Source organism: Cryptosporidium muris, genomic scaffold (genome assembly GCF_000006515.1).
Source record: "Cryptosporidium muris RN66 scf_1106632373425 genomic scaffold, whole genome shotgun sequence".
In the NCBI taxonomy this organism is placed as follows: Eukaryota; Apicomplexa; class Conoidasida; order Eucoccidiorida; family Cryptosporidiidae; genus Cryptosporidium; species Cryptosporidium muris.
The window spans coordinates 254,954-279,036 of record NW_002196577.1 but is presented as its reverse complement, the minus strand read 5'-3'; the positions used below and the strand labels follow the sequence as shown (position 1 = coordinate 279,036).

Below are 24,083 nucleotides of genomic sequence, written 5' to 3'. Positions count from 1 at the left end.
ATAAAGATGTAATATTCAGACTTGTTTTTACATATTCATACCACTACTATCACGATACTAAAAATGTATTTACCGCCACAATTTTCTAGTTACTAGCCAACTCATCTTGCTGATAATTCAGGTACTTCAGTCCTTTTTTGGTTTACAATAATACCTAGTCATGAAAATATTTAGGCAATTTAGGAAATTACCATTGTCTTATAGAACAGATACCACTAGACTATTCTCTATTTCATCATTTAAAACTGTACCTCGATACAACAAAGCCTTAAGACTCCTTTTTTTTAGTGTATCATCTGTAACATTTGGAGGTGGTATTACTTTATATATTTTGTCAAATTATGGTTATTACCTTAAGGACATAATACCATGGAATCCAAATTGGGATATAGCTTGGAACACGTTGTCTACAGACCTTAATAGTGAAAAAAGTAAAGATTTTACCAAGGAACCAAAGAGGTGGCACAAGATACTTTTAGTTAGGCATGGACATTACAAAAAAGAAAGTGATGATGAAGATAATATGGTTTTAACTGAAAAGGGGAGAAAACAAGCTGAGTTAACAGGTATCAGACTTGCAGAACAATTTGGTGGAAGAGTTAATGCAATTTACCATTCAAATTTAATAAGAGCAAAGGAGACGGCTAAGATCATTTCAAATTACTTTCCAGGAGTTAAACTAATTGAAGATTCTAATTTAGCTGAGGGTGTCCCTATTGCACCTGATCCCCCAATAGTTGGATATGAACCCACCAGCAAGGAGATTGCCGAGGATAGTATTCGGATTAACAAGGCCTTCCAAACATATTTCGTAAGGCCAAGTAGGGATACAGATGACAATAAAGTTGATATTATTGTATGTCATGGCAATGTAATTCGTTACATGTTTTGCAAAGGACTGCAATTCCCGACAAATGGATGGCTGAGACTTGGCCATTTAAATTGTGGTATAACATCTATGGCTATATCAAGTGAGAGCAATGTAGTATGTTATGGTTTCGGTGATGCAGGTCACTTATCACCTGACTTACAAACTCATAATTAATATTTATTATATTTTATTAAATTCCATATGAATATTAAGACCCAATTTTAGTAGCATACTATAGCTAATGCAATATATCCACTATACCGCCATATGTACCGCCATATTTGTGGGCCCACGAGGAGACGAAGCTTGTCCAGATTGCAGCGCATGTCTTTATGCAATTTTTTTGTGGTCAATGCAGTTCTGGCTGAAGGTTATAATATATTCTAAGAATATAAGGGGAGTTTCAATTTTAAACTTTAGATTATTGTCAGTTTTCAAATCGGTTAAGTTATATTGTGGAGCATATTTAATAGTTTGTGTCATGTTTTTTTTCTGGATGAAATAGAAGGATATAAAATTGGCTGTACAGAATCTTTAGGATATAAATAATAAAAAATTTATTGTACTGATAACTGTTAGTATATTGGTTATATTGTGAATGTAGGAACTGATTATCTTATAACTGAAATACCTGGACTGGAATTTGATTTTTTAGATTAAAGCTATTTAATCGATTGAGGCATATAACTGAATAGTAGTGGGGTTGTGAGAATAACTGTCAGTTCTTTGTATTGTTATATAAATAAGTAAAGAATATATTTATAATGGTAGGTAAAATTACAAGCCATATGATAGCTAAAGATGTAGATTGTTGGACTGAGGACACAGAATTTGATGAGGATGGATTGAAATATGTAAAACTCGTTAAACGTGGAAATGATTTATCAGTAGTTTCTTCATGTGACTTAGTTTCAGATAGCCAGTCACTGGTCAGTGTAAGAACATTATCTGCAGATTCATCACTTGATGGTTATTCCAATAAATTTAAGATAACTCCACCATTAGGTTCCAAAGATCCGAATGAAATGATAATGGTTTATCATGAAAATCTCTCGAGTATTTATGACTTATCTTGTGATGGTGAATCTTCATTGAAATCAGGTATGGATTGCAAGTTGAAGCATTCCAATGAACGACGTGCAGGAAGGCCTCCACTAGATAGATCTGATTATTACTGTCAAATTTGTTCTGCAACAAAGACTCCCCAATGGCGTTATATATCAGTGTGTTCATCAGAAGCTAAACTACGTGTTTGTAATGCATGCTGGATGAAACAGCGTAAAAAGCGTGATACAAGAGGAATGTTATTTTCAATGAATAACAGTATTTTGAGAAATTCAAAGCTGAATAAGGAAAATATTGATTCAAATTTTATTGTGAGTGCATCCCAGGAAAGATATATACGATATAATAACTTAAGTATGGAAAGGCATAGTGGGAAATATGAATTATGTGGATATAAGAGAAATAGTATTAAGCCAGCACCAGTAAGGTCAAATCCATATGGTAATAATGCTCTTCCAATTTCAATACCAGTGATATCACTTTGTAATGTTTGTGGGAATAATAATCCTTGCCATTGTTACTCCAACTATTGCCATCCAAATTTTATAGAAAATAATACTGTCTTGTGCACTAATCACACACAAGAAAATGAGGCATTTAGCAATATAACTGCATTAAATAATCATAGTCTTAATGACATTTCTTTGGGGCAAAATTCCGTCATCTCTAATTATAATATATCTGGTAATATTAGCATTGTACCCCATAATAAAGCAAAGACTAGTAATCTTGACAATAGAAATAGCCCTAAATCTAACTGCAATAGTGATAATAATGAGTTGATTAGAAATAATAATTTTAAAGATGGCACAAGGAATAGTGACGATTGTAATAGTCATTACAATGGTAAATCTAGCATGAGTAGTAACTGCAAATCACAAACATTTTGTAATAAGAATACTCATATAAATAATAAGATGTCTATATCTACGCCTGTTCATCATCAATCTTCAACAACTGTATCTCCAAACACAAATTACTGTAATATTTCATCTTATACATCTTCTCCATGTCAATCATTCACACCTTATGAAGGCCCATTTCTAGAAGATCCAAATAAGACTATGAGTATGTCGTCATCTTTATACTATTATGCAAACTCACAAAATAATCGATGGAATGAAGATACAGCAGTAATTACAGCTAGTAACGTTCGTAATTATCAAACTGATACGATCCCAACTTGTGTTAGTGATTCAATAACCAGCAACAAGACTTCATCGCCATTTGTACTGGATGAATCTGTACCTTCACTATCACTCTCTCCAACAAGCACCGAAAATGTAAATAACTCAAATGATCTGTTATATAATAAATCTATTGAATCTTGGAATTCGGACTATTTACCAATTGATTTATTTTCAATTGTTTCAACAAGTGATAAGGTAGTATCAAACTTCCAAAATTCTCAAATAACTCAATTTAATGACGCACTATCTAAAATATACCCAAATTCAGGTTCAATTGTATTTACAAATAATGAAAATAATAGGCAGGAAAATTGCGATTCGTGGGACTTAGAACCTTCTTCTGTCGCTTCATGTATAGATACATGGCAAACAAATCTTTGGTATGACTCTTATCAAAGTAACTACTGTAAGTTAAGTTAAAGTAGTTTTAGAGATTAGTTTTTTGTATAGAAGGTAATCACTGTTTAATGATTTATGCATGGATTTTGGTCTGTTATTTTTCCCTATACCGGTATACATGCAATAAACCATGCCTGCATATATATGCAGGCATGGTTTATTGCATGTAGTACTCGGATATAGCGTGTAGCATGAAACTTTAAACACTGAGAATTTGGAAGTAGCTGAGTCTCTTCGGTAGAAATTGTAATGCAAATAAGTGAAATAATAAATAATAGTGGCCCAACTTCGTTGGGTGAGGGTGAGAAACTCGATGAGGTAAGTTTAATGAATCGTTGAAAGGTTAATTGATCAAGTATCCCTTCTTAAAAAATTTTAGGTTAATGGTATATTAGACCAGGATTTTGTCCGTAAATTTGCCCTTGTTGTAAATATGTTACAATCAAGTCAACCCACAAATAGTGACAATCTTGTCTCACAATCACAAATAGTGAATGATACAGACAAAGATAATTTACATTTCTCACAATGTAACAAATTTTGGAATACTAATTCACATATTGGAGACTCAGTAAATAATAAAATAGATTTTCTGTCGCAAGAATGCTCTGCAATTGATAGTTCAACATCTCAAATGTCAATATGTGATACATCTAGACCTTTAAAAATGTCTTTCAATGCACTTAAAGACAAGATGTCACAAGAGAAGTGTCCAAAGAAAAAGAGCAAACTGGACGAAGAAGGCACTCATTGGCAAGAAGGAGAAGTATTAACAAAGAAAAATAGACAAAAAATACATTGCTATTACGCATTTACACCATCTAAAACAAATTTACGAGTTAGATGTGGTGAATGTTCAAATGTTTTTAATGGAGTTCGTGGTTTAATATCACACTCAAGAAAGTGCGGGAAGACTAATAAAGATAGCTTATCACAAGAACTACAAGCAAACATAATCCCAAGTCAGCTAAAAGCAATAACTGAAATTAGTACAACTCAATATGAAAAAACATCTCACAACTTTAATTATAATGACAGTTTAGTGGCAAATTCCAGTTTTTCAACTCAAACAACTGACTTAAGTCAATCTAATCCATCTGTACCATGTACAATTTCAAGTAGAACAAGCTCAGTTGAGCACAACTTTATGGCATCTTTTTCTAGTGGTTTCACTAGTAAGTTACTAAATTCTGACTTAAATCAAGTTGTCAACGATAAGTGTGATGTGCCCAACTCGATAAAGAATGCCAATATAGATAGTAATGAAGTTACGGAGATTTGCGAAATGAGCAAGACAGGAAATAACAATAGTAAATTCACAATTAATGAAGATAATTTAAGACAGAAAAATGACAGATTTGGCGTAAGGGAATTTGGAGAATGCAGCCCTGAGAAGTTTAAAAGGCATATATACAGTGCAATATCATGTTTACCGAAGTCAATACTCTTAAAAATTTTAATCAAGAGAAATCCTATAGCTTATCAATCTTTAAGGGATAAAATGTATTCAATTACAAGGGAGTCTATTATTGAACTTATTTCCTCCGAATTTTCACTAAGTTCTCGAAATCTATATACTGATACAAATTCAACATTAGAAACTTCTGAAGAAAATCGGACAGTACAAGACAGAGAAGAACAAGAACAAGAACAAGAACAAGAACAAGAACAAGAACAAGAACAAGAACAAGAACAAAAACAAAAACAAAAACAAAAACAAAAACAAAAACGAAGTCAGATAGATTCAAGTATCTCAGATGACCTAGATATATTGGATTTTCCAAATATTCCCGTATTTTTTAGACATCTGTTACCTACACTTACTGAATGGAAATGTAATATATGTAAAGAAGTTGGAGAACCTACAGATTCCATGGTAATGTGTGAAGGATGTGGGCTAATATATCATTTTAATTGTCATAATAAATCTAATAGTGTGGTTGATAATGATTGGATATGTGAATGGTGCCAAAAAGAAAATATGTCTTTGTATTTTAATTCTCGATATCAGATTGGGGAATTGGTTTGGACTATATATAAATCTCACAGATGGCCAGCACAAATCACGGAAATTTATAATAAAGGAAAAAAGTTTGTAGTTCAAATATTCCATATACAAAAGGTACTTGAAAGAAAACCCGAAGATTTGTTGAGTTGGACATTAGGGATTACATATATAGAGGGTAATGCTGCTAGGGGGGCCTTTTTAAAAGATTCCAATTCGGCAAATTTGTACTGGCAATCTATAATTAAAGCGTTTCAGTATTATATCTATTCACTTAAAGTGAGTGAAAGGAGGTCAGTTCCAAATATTTTTTATGCTAATGAAGTACATAAATCTAGCAGTAATAAATCAGTACCAATTGAGGATGAAGCTTCAGCTAGTAAAACTATCCAACATCCTGTACTAGTAGAAATTTCTAATGAAAGAAATAATTCATTGGATTTAGATTATCATCTAGATAAATCTGTTTAGTTTTTACCAACAAATTATTAATATTGATAAGTGACCAATAACTTTAATACTTGTCAGTTTTTTGAAGGGATTTTCTACTTTTCTAAACTTTTAAAAGTAAATCTTATATTAAAGAAATTAGTTCCCAAATATATATAAAAATGCATGCAAGTTACCGACATTGCATGCATATTCCACGTTACCTTAACGAAGTAAAAAGAGGAAATGTTTTACATATATGCTTTAATTTATCTCTTAAATTTTTCAAAGACAATAGCTTTGGAATGCAGTATATCAAGATGGAAAATTGCAAACTCAGTTGTAACACCACAAATAGATACTAGAAAATTTAAAAATATTACTCTTGAAAATGGTCTTTCTGTTATGTTAGTTGAAGACACTAAGGCAGAAAAGGCTGGTTTTGGAATGGCTGTAAATGTTGGATCATTTGAGGATCCTGAAATGATACCTGGTTTAGCTCATTTATTGGAGCACATGCTATTTTTAGGGACAATAAAATATCCTGATCCAAAATCTTATGATGAATTCATGAGCCAGCATGGAGGCCAGAGTAATGCTTATACTTCAGAGGAACGAACTGTCTATTTTAATGAAATTAACGAAGAGTTTTTGGATAGTGGATTAGACTATTTTTCCCAGTTTTTCAAAAGTCCATTACTAGATATAAAGATGATTGAAAGAGAAGTCCATGCAATTGATTCAGAACATGCAAAAAATATCCCAAATGAAATTGATAGAATTTGGTACACAGTAAAAACATATGCATACCCACCATTTTCCCACTTTACTACTGGTAACATTGAGACCTTGATTAAAAACCCAAAAGATATGAATTTATCAATAGAAGCACTACTTAAAAACTTTTTCCTAACCTACTACTGTGCTAAAAATATGTACCTAACTATCTACTCAAGAAGAACCATAAAACAACTCGAATTTTTTGCAAAAATGTACTTTTCAGATATTTCTGATAATAATGGAGGTTTGTGCGGAAAAGTGGAACATAATAAAGAAAGCAATAGCGAACCTGAAAAAGATAGAAGACCAATATTTAAAGAAGAAAATTTGGGAAAACTTTTACATGTAAAGTCAATAGGCGAGTTGAAAATACTTTGGTTTGTGTGGAATTTCCCAGGATATTTCAACATAAGTGCTAAACACCCGATGCAACTTCTGTCCTATATCCTTAATTCACAGATACCTGGATCTTTAACATGGAATCTGCAAAAAACTGAAATGATTGTGAAGACTATTGCATTTTACGAAATTTTTAGTTATGGGATTTTATTTATATATCAACTAGAGTTGACAAATAAAGGAGTAAAAAATTATGAGTACTTAGTAAGTGTTGTAAATAAATATATAAATAAACTAAGGGACTCTAAAGATATAAGCTCGGTATATGAAGGAGTAAAAACCCTTTCTGAAAGAGAATTTGTAATGCAAAAAGAGATGTATGGTAAATCGCCGTTATATGAAGTATCCGAAATTTGCTCAAGGCTACTGCAATTTGGGGTCCATGGCGCACTAAGTGGAGATATTTTAATTGAAGAAATAGATGAGAAACTTATTAAGTCACTACTAAATTATATAACACCTAATAATACTTTAATAGTACTTTCTGAAGAGATCGGTCCAAAGTTTGTTCATATTGAAAAAGATGTATACTACGGAGTGGAGCATGCAATTATTCCGATATCCAATGAAAAATTAAAAAAGTGGTTACTTGGAAAATTTTCTCAAATTGAGGGCAAAGAAGTGATAGTACCAATGCCATCTAAGTGTGTACCGTTGAACTTTATTGTGTTACCAACTTCTGATTCACCAAAAACTCCCATAACACTATCCTCAGGGCTTGCAAATGTATGGTGGATTGGACCTGTTGCAGAAAGTCACAAAATTTCAATAAGAATACTTTTAAGGTTTCCTAGAAGGTATTCTAGAGGAGTTGAGACCCAAGCATGGGGTCTGTTGATATCTTACATGATTAAGGCAATGTTTGAAAATGAACTTGGTTACTATAAGGAATGTGGGGTTGATTTAGAAGTCCAATGGACAAGCGAGGGATTTCAAATAGATATTAGTTCATTTAGCTATACTGATGATATTGAAACTATACTAAACACAATACTTTCACCAATCATAAATAAATATATTAAGAAAATGGGCTGTTCACTTTTGGAAAAGGCTGCAAGATCAGCTATATTGTCAAGTGCTAACTTCAGAGAACAAAATATTACTTATTTGCAAGCAAGAGAACTTATAAAAATGCTGCAATCTTCAAGTGATTACTCAGAGTGGGAAATCCGTTACTTTTTAAAAAGTCTTTTTAAGAAAAAAAGCACTGCAACTGATATGTTTCAACAAATTATAAAGGCTGGGCATAGTATTAGAACAGGAACAATATACTCGTTAGTTAAGTATATTAGTTCAATAATAAAGAATAATATAATAGTTAGTGAAAATTCGCAAACTTTATGTCATTCGTTAAACAGATGGGTAAATAAATTACTTCATAGACTATCTATAATTGCATTTATACAAGGAAATATAACTAAGAATAAAGCAAAGTCCTTAATAGAAAACTTTGTTCTGTCAAGTAATATATTCCCACTTAAAGAGAAATATGCAGCTAGTAAGAGAGTATATAAAATATTGCAGCCACTAGATATAACACTTTACAATCCTAACCCCCATGATGAAAATAACATAGTACTACAGCTATACCAGTTTGGTAAACCTACATTTGAAGAAAGAATAAACTTAATGGGATTACAGCCACTAGTACATAACTATATGTACGATAGATTACGTACAAAATTGCAACTAGGTTACATTGTTGCAGCAACTATAGCACCGATTGGTAATACTAAAGCATTGATTATTGGGATACAAGGCAGTAGGGAAAATAGCGTTGAAACTCTTCAAAATCACATAAAATTAGCTATAGATAGTTTTATCATAGAAGAATTGGCAAATATGAAGGTTGAAGTATACTCGAGCATAAAAGAGTCACTTATTGAATACTTTAAAACCTTAAAATACTCATTTCCACTACATTTCCACCATTATTGGGATCAAATAATTTCAAATAAAAGTAGTAAATTAAATGAAGCACAAAATGAAAATGCCATAGATTATATTCAGAATATACTATCTATTCAAGATTTGTATAATACTTTTATTAAATTAATACGTAGAAGTGGGGACAGTGGGATTTATATCCTGAAAATGACCCATAGAGGACAAAAAACTAAAATAGATAAGAATAAATTAGATCGTGAAATTACCCACGTGCTAAGTACAGCTAGAGAGACAATTAGGAAGAATGGGTTTTATGAAGTAATATAAATACTTCTCAAGTGGAAATTCTTACCTACTATATTAAATATATAACTGTGCAGATAAGTCTTGTAAAGAATTACAATTTTTTTGAATTTGGAAACTTTTTTTTCTTTAGGAATATCTATATTTTGAAGCTAAAATTTTCCTTTAATACATCGTTATACTCATCTAGGAATCAATTACTTAAATACTTACAATTATTACACTTTAATTAATGGAAGATAGTATTTTATAAGCGTATAGAATGATTTATGAATTATGGATTCATGCTTAGATTGGATATATTGGAGAATTATATGGACTAAAAGTTCTACTTTTATTCGAATGTGAAAAGTTAACCACTTAATGGCATTTATTAAACGTTTCTTACTTGCACTTTGTGTTAGATAAAATGCTTTAGAATTTGCAAATTGTTTTAACAAGATTTTGAAAGGTAATTTAGCTACTATACAAAAACTAAAAGTAATATATAGATAAAAGCAAATTTGCTAAATAAAAATATTTGAAGCTAAAGAAATCTTCTGGTAAGACTACAATTTGTACTACCTGATTATTTATGAAAAGAATTTGAATAGATTAATATTAGAATATACAGAAATAATTTAATCAAATAAAAATAATTATATTTGCAAAGCTTTATCAAAAGTAATATTTTAATATATCATATTTGAATGTATTTTCTTTACTATATTTAGATTTATATTAGATATTGAGTAAACTCATAAGAAAAATTTAAATCATATATTGAAGTTATTATTACTTTCTTATAACCACTACTTACTGCAGATAGAACAATATAAAAATAACTTGTTAACTAAATTCATAGCAAATATGTTCCTCAGTATATATTATAATAATAACTGAATAGTTCTGTGATTGATATGAAGGAAATTCAATATACCATCTAAACCTAAATGTACTGCAATTTTTTCAAGAACTAATATTAAGTCATTCTTATTTAGATATTGCTATAAGCATGCAGAAATTTAAAACCAAATTATATTAATTTAACACTTAACACAATATAAATTTAAATATTTACAAAGAAGAGCTGAACTGATACTGAAATTGCAAAGTTCACAAGGCTATTATATTTACATAATTATTATGCAACATTGGTGAGAATAAATGTAAAATCGGGAAATCTACTCTACACAAAGTAGGTAAAATTAATTGCAATAAAATAAGTTAAGTTGAAGTAGATAATTAAGATGAGCAAATTCTAGCTCTAGAAGAGAATTAGATTCTTACTAATCACACTCTAATATCTGAAAGATAAGACAAATATTAATATAAACTCAAGAAGCTGTGATAGAACTGTAAGTAACGAAAAATTAAATAAATATGAAATAAAGTCTGAAATATAAATATCATTAAAATAGTAGACCTTTCTAAGTTAGAATAAATATATAATTCATACTAGACTTCTTTTAATCACTCATTCCTGCATTATCTCTACCTGGAAGCTGAATTAAAGAATGAGATAGTTCACGTACAATTTCTGGTGATATGATGTAGTGGTATTGACTCTTAACTAGATTTTGAATTTTACTAGTTTGAGATGAACTAAACTCATATTTATACCTTTGAACGAATGTAAGTAGTGTTTTATGCCAAGTCACTGGAAGTGTTGTATTTGAATTTTTATTTATTGAATTCAGATTAGTATTACTATGCAGGTATAGTTGTTCAATACTGTAATCTATATTAGTATCAAAATTTTTAGTATTAAATTTATCAAACTGCAGAACTAGCTCATCAATAACTTTTCTTGGCATTGCATATCTCTTGCTTAATAATATCATCATAAAGTGGGTCTGACAAGAGTTCCACGGTTTAATCTGAGAAAGCTTAATAAGAGCTGCGGCAGCATGCAGAACTGGCACACTAACTTTGCTCAATATACTACCAATAATAATTGCTTCTTTTACAGTGCATGTCTGATCCTGTGCTAATGGTAATAGAATACCCTTAAACCAGGCAGAAGGTTTAAATATAGCTTTCTTTAGTGCCTGATAATAGTGATAGTTTAGCTTTCCGTAATTTTGTGATATATCATTGCGAATTGTTGGATATAATATTGAGTAATAAAATTTCTGGGCTTCATTAGGATTTAGGCTAGAACAAAATATACGTATAACTTCATGCATTGCATTTGGTGTCCAATTCAAAGGATTTGTTAAATGAAGTATTTCTTCCCAATTAACTAATCTTGGAATCACTATCAAGGCTTTTGGTAGCTTTCCAGATTTATATTGGCTTAACCATTCACCAATTAAGCTATATACCTTTATTACTTTCTCGGGTAAATCTACAGATAAGTCTGTCTTCTTTTGCAACCCTCCTTCTCTTTGTTCCTTCTCTTTTAGTTTATTTAATACCGCACTAACCAAGTCCAATGGACTATTATTATAATTATTAGTACAAAAATCGGCTTTTTTGTAACCATTATTTTTATTACTAAGTAAATCTCCCCAATAACTACTTTCAAATTCACTATACTGGCTAACTCCCAAATCAGCTTCATCAACATATATATATCCATTACTGTCTATTGGTAAATTAAGTCCTGTAGAACAAACTATAGGGTCATTTTCATTAGGAATTGTATCATAGATTTGTTTGTCATTATCGTCAAAAACTAGTTGCTCTGCAGCCTCTTCAAGTATTTTCCTTCCAATACTAGCAGGTATATGCTTCTTATAAATGTCTGCCGTATCTAATTCATTATTAGACTCTCTTTCAAACTGTCTCTTCGATAATTTCTTATGTAGAGATCCACAACACTCAATGTCAACATGCAATGGATTGTGCCTTCTAAATTTACTTCGATTCCTCCTTTCTTTTGGCATTACAATAAAAATAAGCCTGCGCTACCAGATAACTTATATTTGGTACAATTTTATCAATTAAATTGTATATATATTTAGCAAATCTTATTTGTGAATGTCACGTATTAACACCCATAATTCTGTACAATCCCAGCATCTTCTAGTAATATTGCGCCTGAACTGTAAGTGCCGTCTTGAGACAGGCGTATTAGACTATATATACTGTTTATATGTATACTAAGTACTACATACGTAAAGTATTACTATTAATATTAAGAAATACCTAAATTTTATAATTAAATATTGAGTACCCGGGAAATTATCTGGGTATACTAGGCTGACAAATAAAGCACCGAATTTCTCCTGAGTGTCTTAAGGAAGCTGAATAAATTAAAATTACTCTTCTATATTGAAGGTTTTCTTAGAAAGACAAATGACTAGATCAGTCCTATCAACTGGTATATCTGTAGGATCTAATCGTGGTTATATAGTAACCAAGAGAGCACAGAAACCTAGGCCAAGCTCCAGAAAAGGTAAATTATGTGCTAGAAATGTATTGGTACGACAAGTAATTCGTGAAGTAGCTGGATTTGCTCCTTATGAAAAGCGTATGATGGAGTTATTGAAGGTAGGATCAGCTTCTACAGCAAAAAGAGCAATGAAATTTGCTAGATCGCGTCTAGGTACAGAAAAAAGAGCCAAGAAGAAGAGAGATGAATTGGTTGAAATTATACAACAGCAAAGAAAGAGGACTGCTGCATAAGAACTATATGTCGAGAATTGTAGATATCTTGTTGCTAGTAACTTGGTCTATTTAGTTTAGTAGTGAAGTCCTAATTTTAAAAATAAATTTACTCAATACCTTGAACACTTACCTGTTACGTAAACTTTTAAAATCTACATGTAGTAGAAATATTCTGTTCTTCGCAGTACATTCTGTATGTAACAGCATTAAATGAAATATATCATTTTATCTTATATAATATATTATTACCTTAGGACTTCAATACACAAGAGGAATTGGCTTGCAGAACTTTCATCTTTAAACCAGAGAGATTTGATATCACTTCTCTCTGTATTTGAATCAAAAATTATTATAACCATTTGTTTAGTATTACAGTTACTAGGTACTTGACTATTATTTGCGTAAAGGTAGACAAACTCAGAGCTACTTAATAGCGCAGTAATCTGAATTAGTATAGTCCCACAATCACAAAACAATATATAATAAATTCAGACCTAAAATTGAATAATACTTACTGCCTTAAACGGAATAATTACTGTCTCAGTTACAGTTTTTAGTGTCAAGATTCCTAAATTTCTATTAATAAAGTATTTACCATCTACAAATGATTGACTTGTTTTATCATAAATACTTAAGGAAACACCATTGATTGCTCTCTTTGTAAACAATTTCACCATATTCTCTAGCTCATGTGAGTCTATAGACAGCTTATTAGACTGAACCTCGTTTGAATCCTCTTGGTTTGTAATGCCACTACACCATTCTAAAGGTAGAGAGGAAGAGGGTAGTGTATTTTCAGATGAACAACATAGACCCATCACAATATTCCACATTGCAATTTCATAAAGGTTAAAATTAAGCTCTTGTTATATTTCACCAACATGATGTACTACTCCCTGTTATAATACTTTGCTCGACAAGTTATGTTATAATTTTTTCAGGGAGCGGAAAATCGAATTAACACATGTTTTGTAAAGTATTGTGTAAACTCTAAATATATTCAAGTATAGCTAAAATTTAGGGTTATAATTAAATTTATATGGTGACTTATTTATTAAAAAAAGTTACTCATTGCATAGTAAATAATAAGAAAGTGATATTATAACAAGAGCTTCTAATCGTGCATGTAAATATTACATGAAGACTGCTTAGTCATTTCTAGGTAGCCTTGGCGTGGGAGAGTTACAACTATTACTTATACTTTGCCATGGCATAATAGGTTGAGTTAGAGGCAAAAATGGTCCTTGAGGATGAAATACATTTCCTCGATCTGAATTTTTTTTGTATCTTCTTTTAGTATTATATAGTATTACATCTTGATGCTGATTCTTATCTAATATTTCTGGTGTAGGAGGTGTTTCAGTGGACCACTTTGATGTCTGCTTAAATGTAGAGTCATTTATGTTTGTCTCTGAGATAGTTGGAAATGGGCTAAGAGGTTTTCTAATTTTTGCAATAGGACACTGTAGTGCCATTAAAAATTGTGTACGAAGTAATAAATTATGATGGGGAGATCCAAAATCTGGCAAGTTATTTACAAGTTCTCTAAGTTCAGGAAGATTGCCAACAAGTATGGGAACATTTTGTATAGCTTCATCTTTAATGCTTTGTAGTTGTGTAATAATACTTTCAGGATTTGCTTGTTGTTTCCATATTGATGTTTGATTTGTAATTAGTTGAATAAATTTATCCAAATTACTTTGCATATTGTCCAATTTAACTAAAAGATCTTTTTTCTCTATTGGAAGATTCATAAGATATTCTTTAATACTTACCATAATTTGATGATTTTCAAATTTCGGATATAGAGTCTGTGGTGAACTTGCATTAGGTGATGCATTATTGTTAGTCGTTGGTGAAATATTTGAATTTGAGAAATTTATGTAAACTTGATCAACCCAATCCTCATAACTTTCAATTGAAGCAAGCATATTACCTAGAGTATAAACAAGAGGATATATACATGGAAGATTCAAACCATCCTTAAGGAGTTCAACGCACTTTTCGAAGTCACATCTTCCTCCACACTTTGAATTCCCGAAAAGATCAAGCGGTTCTTCTGCAAATTCCTCCTCTTCTGTGGATAGTGAAAGCATATTCTTGTACTTTTCATTCCAATGTCCGCATATTTTCATAGCACTTTCAATATCCTTAGCACATTTCAAAAATTTTTGTAACCTACTAACAAATTGATCAGATTCGATTTGTAGGGACACTGAAGTTTGGTTGTTTGTATCCTCTTTATTATAAAATTCCAATGGAAGTATTCTAATTCCATAAGTCTCTAGAAGGTATAGGTCCTCCTTTGTCCATTCTTGAATCTGCTTGTAAACCATAGATAAGGAAGAGTACAATGGTTTAGGATGTACGGGATTAGTTTTAATTGCATTTAATTGATTTGAAAATGCAATTAGGACAGGTTCTAAAGCATAAGTTAAAAGGATTTGTCTAATAGTTCTTTCTTCAGGAATTACAATTCCACTTAAAATTAGATTCCTATATAAGGTTTCAAGCTGAGACTTGCCTAACACGTTATATTTTGATTCCTCCAATAAATTATCATTACAGGAAGGTGATGTATAAGTTGAAGTACTATCCTCCAATTTTGAATTGCATGATGAGATTTCTGGATTTTGATTTATTCTATCGGGATACTTGACAATTCCTCGAATAATTAAAACAATATCTTTACACTTTTCACGGTACTGCTTTAGCTTAGGAATGATTAACAATAGCTTCTTAGATTCAGGAATAATAATAGGAAATTTTGGTGAATAATAACTCAATATATCATAAAAGTGATCCCAAGTTAATCTCTGCTTTGCAAATGGAGAATTTAGCAAAGCTATGTCATGCTGTATTTTCATGTTTCTACTTGCTGCTACGGTACAAGAATATTGAGTGAACTCATTTATAAGAAATGTCAGGTATCTTAATATTTCAAAGCTCCACTGAAGTTCAACAATACCTTGAATTCCAATTAAAAGTCCTGTAATGTACAATACAGCCAAATCTCTATATTCGGAAATCGTTCTTGGATTTGCAAGTTTTCTCATATTTATTTGTATTTCCTTATCTTTCTCGTCCGGGATAAACGTATTCAATTCCTTACCATATATAAGTTGCTGAATATCTACTTGAGTTGTAATTTTAATGCTACTTTTCGTCACTTTGTAATTTGAGCTTGGAATTGTCACATTAGTTTTGGAAGATCCTTTTAGTGTAATCTTACGTTTACATCCTCTCTTAGGAGCTTGAGATATGGGTCTAATCTTTGGATTTAAAAGTTGTTTTGCAGATATAGATATTCTGGCTCTTCTGGAACGATTTCTTGTTTGTCTAATATCAGTTTGCACCTCATCTATGATATCTTCAATATCTGCCAAATCTATAGAACTTCCCACTTCACAAGATTCTCCAAAATATTCTTCTAAAGAGAGCTTATCTTCCAATTTAATTCCGTTCTTGCCTGGAGTATCATATTCTACTTGTTTTAGATCAAAGTCTGGTTCATTTTCAGTTTCTGAGGGAAGCTTAGTCCTTTTATTCTCATTTAATATATCAACAAACAGGGACCAATCAAATAAGGAATTCTTAAAACATCTCCAACGTGTTTTTGTATAGAAATCTCGCATCCATAGCATCAATAGTGTCACTCTATTTAATATCATATTGCGTTCATACAAGTTAATCAGACGAGTTGAACCTGTCCAACTTTCCTTTAAAAGTTCCAGAAATCTTTCAAATTTTGGTACTTCACGCTCTACAGACCATTCTTTAGCTCTTCTTTCTGTAGCAGAAACTGAATTAAAAGTATATATAGAGTTATGATTCAATAATAGATTTTCAGAATTTTTAAGAAATACAATTATTGGAGTCACTTTATTTGGTGAAATAGCTCTCAAATTACACAAGGGACAGACCCAAGAAATATTAATATTTATGGAAGAAGTCAAATTTTTCTCTGTTTCAATTTCAGTATCTTCAGATTCGGCTATAAACTCTCGACTAGATCTTAAATTCTGGTCCTCATTTCCGTCTGTTGGTTTAAGTAAGGGTATAAATCCCACACAGGTTTGGTGATACCAACGATTGCACTCATCGCATGCAATCCAAGATGAAGACGAAGAAGATGAAAGTGACTCATCCCCGAATGATGCACAAATACTACACAGATCTGCAGGTGTCCGCTGTATACTACGGTACAATTCCATACAAATAATAAAATAAACTATTAGAGAATTATTCATATATTCATGGAATTTTGGATAACAGTTAGGGTCTAGCATTCCAACTTGTTGTATATATAGGCTATAATCTATATTTCTATCGGTCATGACATTAATTTCTGGATCTTTCTTTCTTAATGAAAAAAAGTAGCCATTTCTCCACCCCTGCAGTGTCCTGCGGATACTATGTGAATTTGAAAGTGTTGTTGGTCCAAACTTATTCTGAGAGCGCAATTTATCTGTATCTTGTCTCAAAGTTGCAGCCATAAAGTCCTCTATTGTAAAGGTAGTGTTTGGATTTTTTTTGAGCCATAAGAAAAAGGATTTTGGAAATATCTCAGATTCTTCCAAAGATCTTCCACATACTTCATAACTAAATTTGTCTTTACTAAGGGAAGATGTAGATGTCTCTTCATCCGAATGTACTAAGGTCGAAATTTTCTTCATGTTGCCATTTGCTAGTCTCTTAGGCCTTCCTCTAGGTCTTGAGAAACGCTTCTTAGAATAATCAATTAGATTTTCTTCTTTATTGTTATCTTCAAGTCTTCCATTTAAGTAACTATCTCCATAGGATTGAATTGTTTCACTATTGATAGTTTGTTCTACATCTTCTATATTATCCAAAGTTAATTGGTTTGAAAAGTTATCCCATAAATCAAGAGTTTCTGAGTCTGAGATATCAGAAGTATTCATATATAGAATAGAAGACTCAAAAATACGCTCAGACTCAAGGCATTGATATTTCAACTCTCTAAAATCACCTACAATATCCTCCCAAGGTCTTACTAGCGTATTTTTGGGAAGTAACAAAATTGCTTCTCTCGCATCCAAACACCAACTTAGGGTATCTAAAAAAATTCCTACAAGCCTTGCTTTTAAGGGTATCTGGAATGGTAAGTGATCACAAGCTTCTATTAATTCAATTAATGTATCTAAATTAGCTGTCTGACCACCCTCAGGATTAGCCAAAAAATTGCTCTGCTGAGAAGTATCCCAAATATTTAGAAAAGAGTTCATTTTCTGAATATTATCTTCAAAATTTGAAATATCTAAACTATCTCGATCTGATTCAATAACTTCACTTGAACTCTTCACTGGAAACTCCTTTATCTCCTCAATATTTACTAAGTATTCTTCCTTCTTAATATCAGTAGTGTTCTTGTTTCCAAAATCAACTATGTCGAAATTTGAAATTTTGAAAAGTAGGGAATGTTCCCAAAGCTCTTTTTTACAGTAAATTAGTGAGGATGGGAATTTAGATCCTAAACCTTTATTTAAATCATTGTTACTAACATATCTAAGATGTGGAAATTTTTTATAAATTAAGAAATTCCATAATATTATATTCTCAACTATTCCACACAGTTTATCTAACTCAGGAATTTCCAGAGTAACAGTCTTCTTTGCAAAGTATAAAAGAAATATAGCATCCTGCAAAGTTGGAATATGTCTTTCTTTGAGGTTTAAAATGTCCTGGTAGGATAACGAAACTCCATGACCTTTTAGTTCATCTCCATGAGTTGATTTATTTCTCCTTTGGCGTTTGTGTGTGTTTCCAGTACCAACAGTTATTCCTGATGAATTATTCGATAGCTGTTGAGTTTGCTCATTCATTAAACAAGAGTTGAATTCAGGATACAAGTGTTGGACGTGAGAGATAGTAGAAGAATATATTTTGCTGCAAAATAGTTCATAAAACTCCTTATCGAAATCTGGTACCTGACTTCCCCTCTCCATTGATTTCATATAATATGATAGGTTTAACCAGAGTGACACATTGTACTCTATTCCTATATCTTGGGCATGTGACTTGGAAATATGATCTTTCTTAAATTTTTCAATAGTATCACGGAAATCAAACTGAGGAGAGTCATCAAAAACTAAGTTATCATACTTCTCAAATAAGCTTGACCAAATCAACTGAAGTTTGGTATTGCTACTGGAGAACAATTCTGAAAATAAAGATGGCAATAGCGTTACAATGGATTCTGGAATACAATTTCTTGCAACTGACATTTGGCCAAGTTTTATAGTGCGATTATCCGACAATGCTATTCTCACAAAGTTGAAGCTCTTGTATAATTCTAGCCATCTCTTTGCTTTATTAACAGATTCTTGTAGTGAGCGTGCAAGAAAGCTGTCAACATATGATGACTCTTTTTGATATATTAATGATAAGGTTTCATGTGACAAGTCAGACACTTCAGAACTAGAATGCTCATTAAAGGATTCCTTTAGTTCTTCTAGTGTTGCTAGATCACCATCTGACATATCCACGCATTGAGTTGAAGAGTCTTCAGCAGATGTTATTTCATCAGTTTCATCAGAGTGTGTATCCGAACATGATAATACTAACAAGTTTTGTTTATCAATACGGCTCAGAAGATCAACAGCATCAGAGAGAGAAGAAATAGGAAGACCACTACGACGACCAGTCAAGTTTAAGCCTGCTACTACTTCAGGTGGTTCATACTTAACTTGGTTGATATTATTAGATTTAAAGTAGGGATATTCATCTATCAAAAGAAGACTTAACATTTTGTGATTTATTTCTCGCAATAACAACTCATCTTGGAGATAGCTCATAGTATCTATCAATATAAATTGTGATGAACAGTCAGCCAAGGTACAAGTCATACGTTTTGTCAAACGAGCCAACTCAAGCACTTCATTATATAAGTTTTCCTTTTGAGACAAATGATGATCTTTACTAGTATTTTCCAAATCCTTTTTATTTCTAATTTTCAAGTGTTTCTTGTATATTGCTGAAAATTTATTAGTTCTACGTTCCTGATAGCTATCAATCAACAATTTAATACTTTCACTTTTTAAATTTGTAGCTAATTTGACATCTGATTTGAGATTTCTAAATTGGAGCAATTTCTCTCCTAGTCCATAAGAAGTTTTCACTAGCTTCTTTGCATTGGTAAGGGAGAATTTCACAGGTACTTTACTAGTTACATTTGATACTCTTTGTCGTCTTGATCTTAAGGATGTCCCATTTCTAGCTTGAGAAGATTTTGTATGTAGTAGCATATTGTACAACTCAAGCCACTTCTCAGATTCTAGTAATTGACTTTCAAATTTATTCATCACAAGCTCATCCATAATTCTCAAATTTTTACCTTTATTCAATAATTCCTTCCATTCATCCAAGGATTTACAAGTGTCTGGATTTGTAACAACTTCTATCCAATCCAAAGTAAGGTTCATATCATAGATAAGATATCTTGTGGCTGGAAGTGAACGCAATAACTTTTCTGGGTATTCAATATTCAAAAAACCCCATGATATGTCAAATTCAAGATCTTCTAAGTGTTTCTTAACTTCGACTAGTGAGCAAAATTGCCTCGAATGAAAATCCTCATCAATATTTTTGGTAAATTCTGGCAGACTTGTGACAGGCCCTGAGATTTCTGATGAATTATCATCTACTTTATATTTATATAACTCCAAATAGGGGAACTTCAAAATACTTGATTTGTCAATTTCTTGCAATTTTTCAAGATGTATGAGCCATTTATCCCATTCATCTATAACTATAGGTAGTTTATCTATATTTTCTTTTATCTTGACTAATTTTTCAAAAGAGTAAAAGAGCGACTGTGGATGAGGTAACTGCATTGCTTCATTAAATTCTGGATCGCCATATACCAGTAAATTTCTGACCTTCTCTTGCTCTTTCAAGTATTCACATATTTTTGCCTCAATTTTATACATTCTAACAGGTCTATTTTCTAAATTTTTCAATAAATCTTGCCATTTATTAACTGGAACTTTATGTTCAGTATTCGCTAATTTCAGAGCTTCACTTTCCCAGTAAGCTGCAATATCCCGAAGTTTGTAAAAAAATTGCAACTCATCCAAACGACTAATTTCAGACCAATCCCTTGTAGTAAGTTCTGAAATGTGAACTTGATTGAACCCCAAATCAATCAAGTCTTCTGTGTTCTCCACTTTGATAGAATCTCCACATAATTCCTCCTCTTCTATGTAGGCTTCTAAGTATTCTCCAAAATTTAGCTTCTCATCTAAAGGTACTGAATTCTCTTCGCTATTTATTAACGATTTTACTTTAATATTCGAGTTATTAATTTTGGTTTGATCAAAATTCTCCTTTTTAAGCTTAGCTGAAGTATTTTCAGTTATTTCAGTATCCTCTACTGCATGAATAGGGGAGTTTTGAGTGTTTACAAAGCCAAAATTCTCTATTCCTTCATCTATATTAGGTTTTTCATTATCTTTATCATTGTCAGTTTTCCTATTCCTTCTATTATGTTTTTTTTTGACAGATTTTGCCAAATTCTTGTTAATCCAGAAGTTTGATTTATTTAATTCAATGCGAAATAGAAAACTATCAAGAGATCTTTGAAGATCCTCTAACTTAAAATCTTCTACAGGACAACTTAAATTTCTCACATCCACTTTCCAAACATTGAATTTTAACTCAGAAATAAGAGTAATCTCAGTTTCTGAGCAGACTTGAATATTACGACAGTCCAAAAGGAGTGATGCAATTGCATTAGTAGTCAAAGTAGACTCCCTAGGTCCTCGCAAGATTTCTTTAGCTCTCTTTGTCCATTTATCACAATATTCCAAACTAGAATAAAGCTCTTGAAGGTTATTGTCATAGATTGTGAGGTCATGTCCTCTATCAATCAAAACCTTGAGTTGCTCTAGACTGGGTTTCTTAAGTCTGGAAGTTGAAACATCATCAATTAAGTCTTGTATTTCATCTCTACTTAAATCACCTCCCTTCTTTATAGCCCCAATAGTGCTCCAAATATTTGAGGTTACCTGTTCGACATCTTTTCCAATTTGCAAATCAGTTATTTTCTGAAGGAATTCCCTGCTGCTTTTTAACCACTCCTCAGTCTCACCAACTTTTTTCAAAAGAATAGGAACATATTCATTCATATCTAAGTATTCACACAAAGTATATTGAGCTTCTTCAAGCACTAATTGGCTTTCCATGAAGGTACAAACTCCATCCAGCACCCTACGATACTTTTTCAACCACTTTCTCCATCTTTGGTATATTGGTTCCATATATCTCATAATTGGAATTGTCATCTTGAGACTTGAACTCTCCAACCAGACTTGTTCAAATTCACTTGGAGTTGGTAGTTTTGGTTTGCTTAAATGTTCATTTAAGCTTTCTATACCTGTAGTGTTTGTAAATTCCCTATTCTTATGCTCCTCCTCAATCTTCTCAAAAGCCTCTAATTCCTCCCGAGCTTTAGTCAATTGCACTTTAATATCATCAGAGATATCATTAACAGGGGCACTCTTTAATACTTTAACTAAGTTGTATATGAATGGAGGTGATAACACAGTTTCAAGCCAGCTTCTAGCTCTACATACTCTAGCAATAAGCTGTTTCTTTGCAACTACCTTCTTCTCGTCTAAATATCTAGCTGCAGCTTCATTAAGTAAATTTTCAGCAACATTAAGGCGCATTGGACGATTAAGGGCTCTTTCAACTTTCTCAATCCAATTACTCGCTGCAATCTGTTCGGCCAAGTCCTCCGCTCCAGGAACCTCGATGCTAATCTCGTCTTTATCTTTAATAGAGTCCTTACATTTGTCTAAGTTCTTCTCGTCTATTGCTGCTTGAACTGTAAGTTTCCAGGATTTCAGCTGACTCATTTGGTAGTGCAGAAATCCAATACATTCACCTTCTAGCAAACAGCTTTGTGCCTCCTTCAGAAGCTTCTCTAATTCTGTAATTGAAGGTTTTAAAGAAGTCCTAATCTTGTGATATCTATTCTTTAATGTTTCACTTGGAAGCAGACCAAAAGTTTGTCTCACCTTGTCATCAAATTGGCGAGTTTTTTCAATAACTACCATTAATTCGTAATATTCAGGAAGGTTTACAATGTTAAGAAGCATATTTCCTTCCTCTAATAAGTCTACGGCCTCTTCTAGTGTCCATTTATTTTTGAGTGTGCTATACAAAATATCAGCAACGCTTAATCTCCATGAATCAATATGTGACAGTAAAACTTGCTGAGTAAAAGCTAATTCTCTCAGTTTCCCATAGGACATTGTTTTCATACTTGTAAAGTCTACAGATTCACAGATTCCAACACTTGAATACCCTTCGGCCAATATAGTCTTGTCACAAGTCCCCATTAATGAGGAGTCTGTAGTTTTTAAAAATTCATATTTTCTTTTTTTGCTTGGTTTAGAGTCAGGAAAATCTCTTTTTGTAAGTAGTTTTTCAGGAGAAGGGATTGTTACCGATACATCATCATGCTTAGAGCTTTGAGAAGCACTGTAAGACACATATTCTAATAAACACTCTTCAGATAAGCTATTAAAGTCAGTCTCCATATTACGAAGTATATACTTTAAACTTCTAAGTGTTTCGGAAATATACTTACGAACATCTCCATTATCTAGAATCTTAGGGTTATATAAACATTTAGCCTATGGACAATAAGAGCTATTCCACTAGTCTAAAATTCAAAGATACAAAAATAAAAATTCACGTACCTTTTCAGAAGACACTTTCATACTATTGGAAATTTCTGATTCTATAAAAAATGGAGCAACCCAAGCTTGGTATGTGCTAGGTTCTATACGTACACTTTTCCTTAGTTTTCCACTACTTTGAAGCATTTCTGTATTTCATATTAACATAAAGTACTCTGAAATTTAGCTGTAGAAAGGCTTCGCGGAATAAAAGGAAATATTTGGTCTTTTGGCAAAGTTCCTTTGCAAAAGTAAAATAGTAATCTTTTTGTCTAGCCCCCCTCCCCGTGTTTTGGTAATAAGGAGTAACAAGACTACCGCATATAGACCTTTGAATACCTACCGAAATTTGATTGGATCACAAAAGTGCGAAAACCTATCACGGTTTTGGATGCCAATCTGTTCATTTTGAGCCTATTTAAATCACCTTTGGTTTACTACAATTTGTACTTATT

General features: G+C 32.0%; 8 protein-coding genes across 8 annotated transcripts, besides 6 other annotated features; 5 read left to right on the top strand and 3 right to left on the bottom strand.

Moving 5' to 3' along the window:
* Positions 1-160: 160 nt before the first annotated feature.
* CMU_036450 (phosphoglycerate mutase family protein) lies at positions 161-1,045 on the top strand (the record flags this gene model as incomplete). The annotated part of the gene is made up of 1 exon (XM_002141784.1): positions 161-1,045. The coding sequence occupies one exon, from the start codon at positions 161-163 to the stop codon at positions 1,043-1,045; it is 885 nt and encodes a 294-aa protein (XP_002141820.1).
* Positions 1,038-1,068: a sequence feature (AT_rich).
* Positions 1,069-1,410: 342 nt separating this feature from the next.
* Positions 1,411-1,433: a sequence feature (AT_rich).
* Positions 1,434-1,635: 202 nt separating this feature from the next.
* On the top strand, positions 1,636-3,582 carry CMU_036440 (GATA zinc finger domain-containing protein; the record flags this gene model as incomplete). Its single annotated transcript, XM_002141783.1, has 1 exon — positions 1,636-3,582. One exon carries the CDS (start codon positions 1,636-1,638, stop codon positions 3,544-3,546), a length of 1,911 nt encoding a protein of 636 aa, XP_002141819.1. The 3' UTR covers positions 3,547-3,582.
* Positions 3,583-3,774: 192 nt separating this feature from the next.
* CMU_036430 (uncharacterized protein) lies at positions 3,775-6,001 on the top strand (the record flags this gene model as incomplete). Its single annotated transcript, XM_002141782.1, has 2 exons — positions 3,775-3,843; positions 3,905-6,001. 2 exons carry the CDS (start codon positions 3,775-3,777, stop codon positions 5,999-6,001), a joined length of 2,166 nt encoding a protein of 721 aa, XP_002141818.1.
* Positions 5,160-5,258: a microsatellite.
* A 204-nt stretch (positions 6,002-6,205) lies between the features above and the next one.
* Positions 6,206-9,352, top strand: CMU_036420 (insulinase, putative; the record flags this gene model as incomplete). The annotated part of the gene is made up of 1 exon (XM_002141781.1): positions 6,206-9,352. One exon carries the CDS (start codon positions 6,206-6,208, stop codon positions 9,350-9,352), a length of 3,147 nt encoding a protein of 1,048 aa, XP_002141817.1.
* A 589-nt stretch (positions 9,353-9,941) lies between these two features.
* Positions 9,942-9,974: a sequence feature (AT_rich).
* Positions 9,975-10,776: 802 nt separating this feature from the next.
* CMU_036410 (bystin family protein) lies at positions 10,777-12,198 on the bottom strand (the record flags this gene model as incomplete). The annotated part of the gene is made up of 1 exon (XM_002141780.1): positions 10,777-12,198. One exon carries the CDS (start codon positions 12,196-12,198, stop codon positions 10,777-10,779), a length of 1,422 nt encoding a protein of 473 aa, XP_002141816.1.
* A 263-nt stretch (positions 12,199-12,461) lies between these two features.
* Positions 12,462-12,482: a sequence feature (AT_rich).
* Positions 12,483-12,610: 128 nt separating this feature from the next.
* On the top strand, positions 12,611-12,940 carry CMU_036400 (60s ribosomal protein L36, putative; the record flags this gene model as incomplete). The annotated part of the gene is made up of 1 exon (XM_002141779.1): positions 12,611-12,940. The coding sequence occupies one exon, from the start codon at positions 12,611-12,613 to the stop codon at positions 12,938-12,940; it is 330 nt and encodes a 109-aa protein (XP_002141815.1).
* A 187-nt stretch (positions 12,941-13,127) lies between these two features.
* Positions 13,128-13,170: a sequence feature (AT_rich).
* A 246-nt stretch (positions 13,171-13,416) lies between these two features.
* On the bottom strand, positions 13,417-13,755 carry CMU_036390 (uncharacterized protein; the record flags this gene model as incomplete). Its single annotated transcript, XM_002141778.1, has 1 exon — positions 13,417-13,755. One exon carries the CDS (start codon positions 13,753-13,755, stop codon positions 13,417-13,419), a length of 339 nt encoding a protein of 112 aa, XP_002141814.1.
* A 315-nt stretch (positions 13,756-14,070) lies between these two features.
* On the bottom strand, positions 14,071-23,775 carry CMU_036380 (PHD-finger domain-containing protein; the record flags this gene model as incomplete). Its single annotated transcript, XM_002141777.1, has 2 exons — positions 14,071-23,583; positions 23,650-23,775. The coding sequence occupies 2 exons, from the start codon at positions 23,773-23,775 to the stop codon at positions 14,071-14,073; spliced, it is 9,639 nt and encodes a 3,212-aa protein (XP_002141813.1).
* Positions 23,776-24,083: the final 308 nt, after the last annotated feature.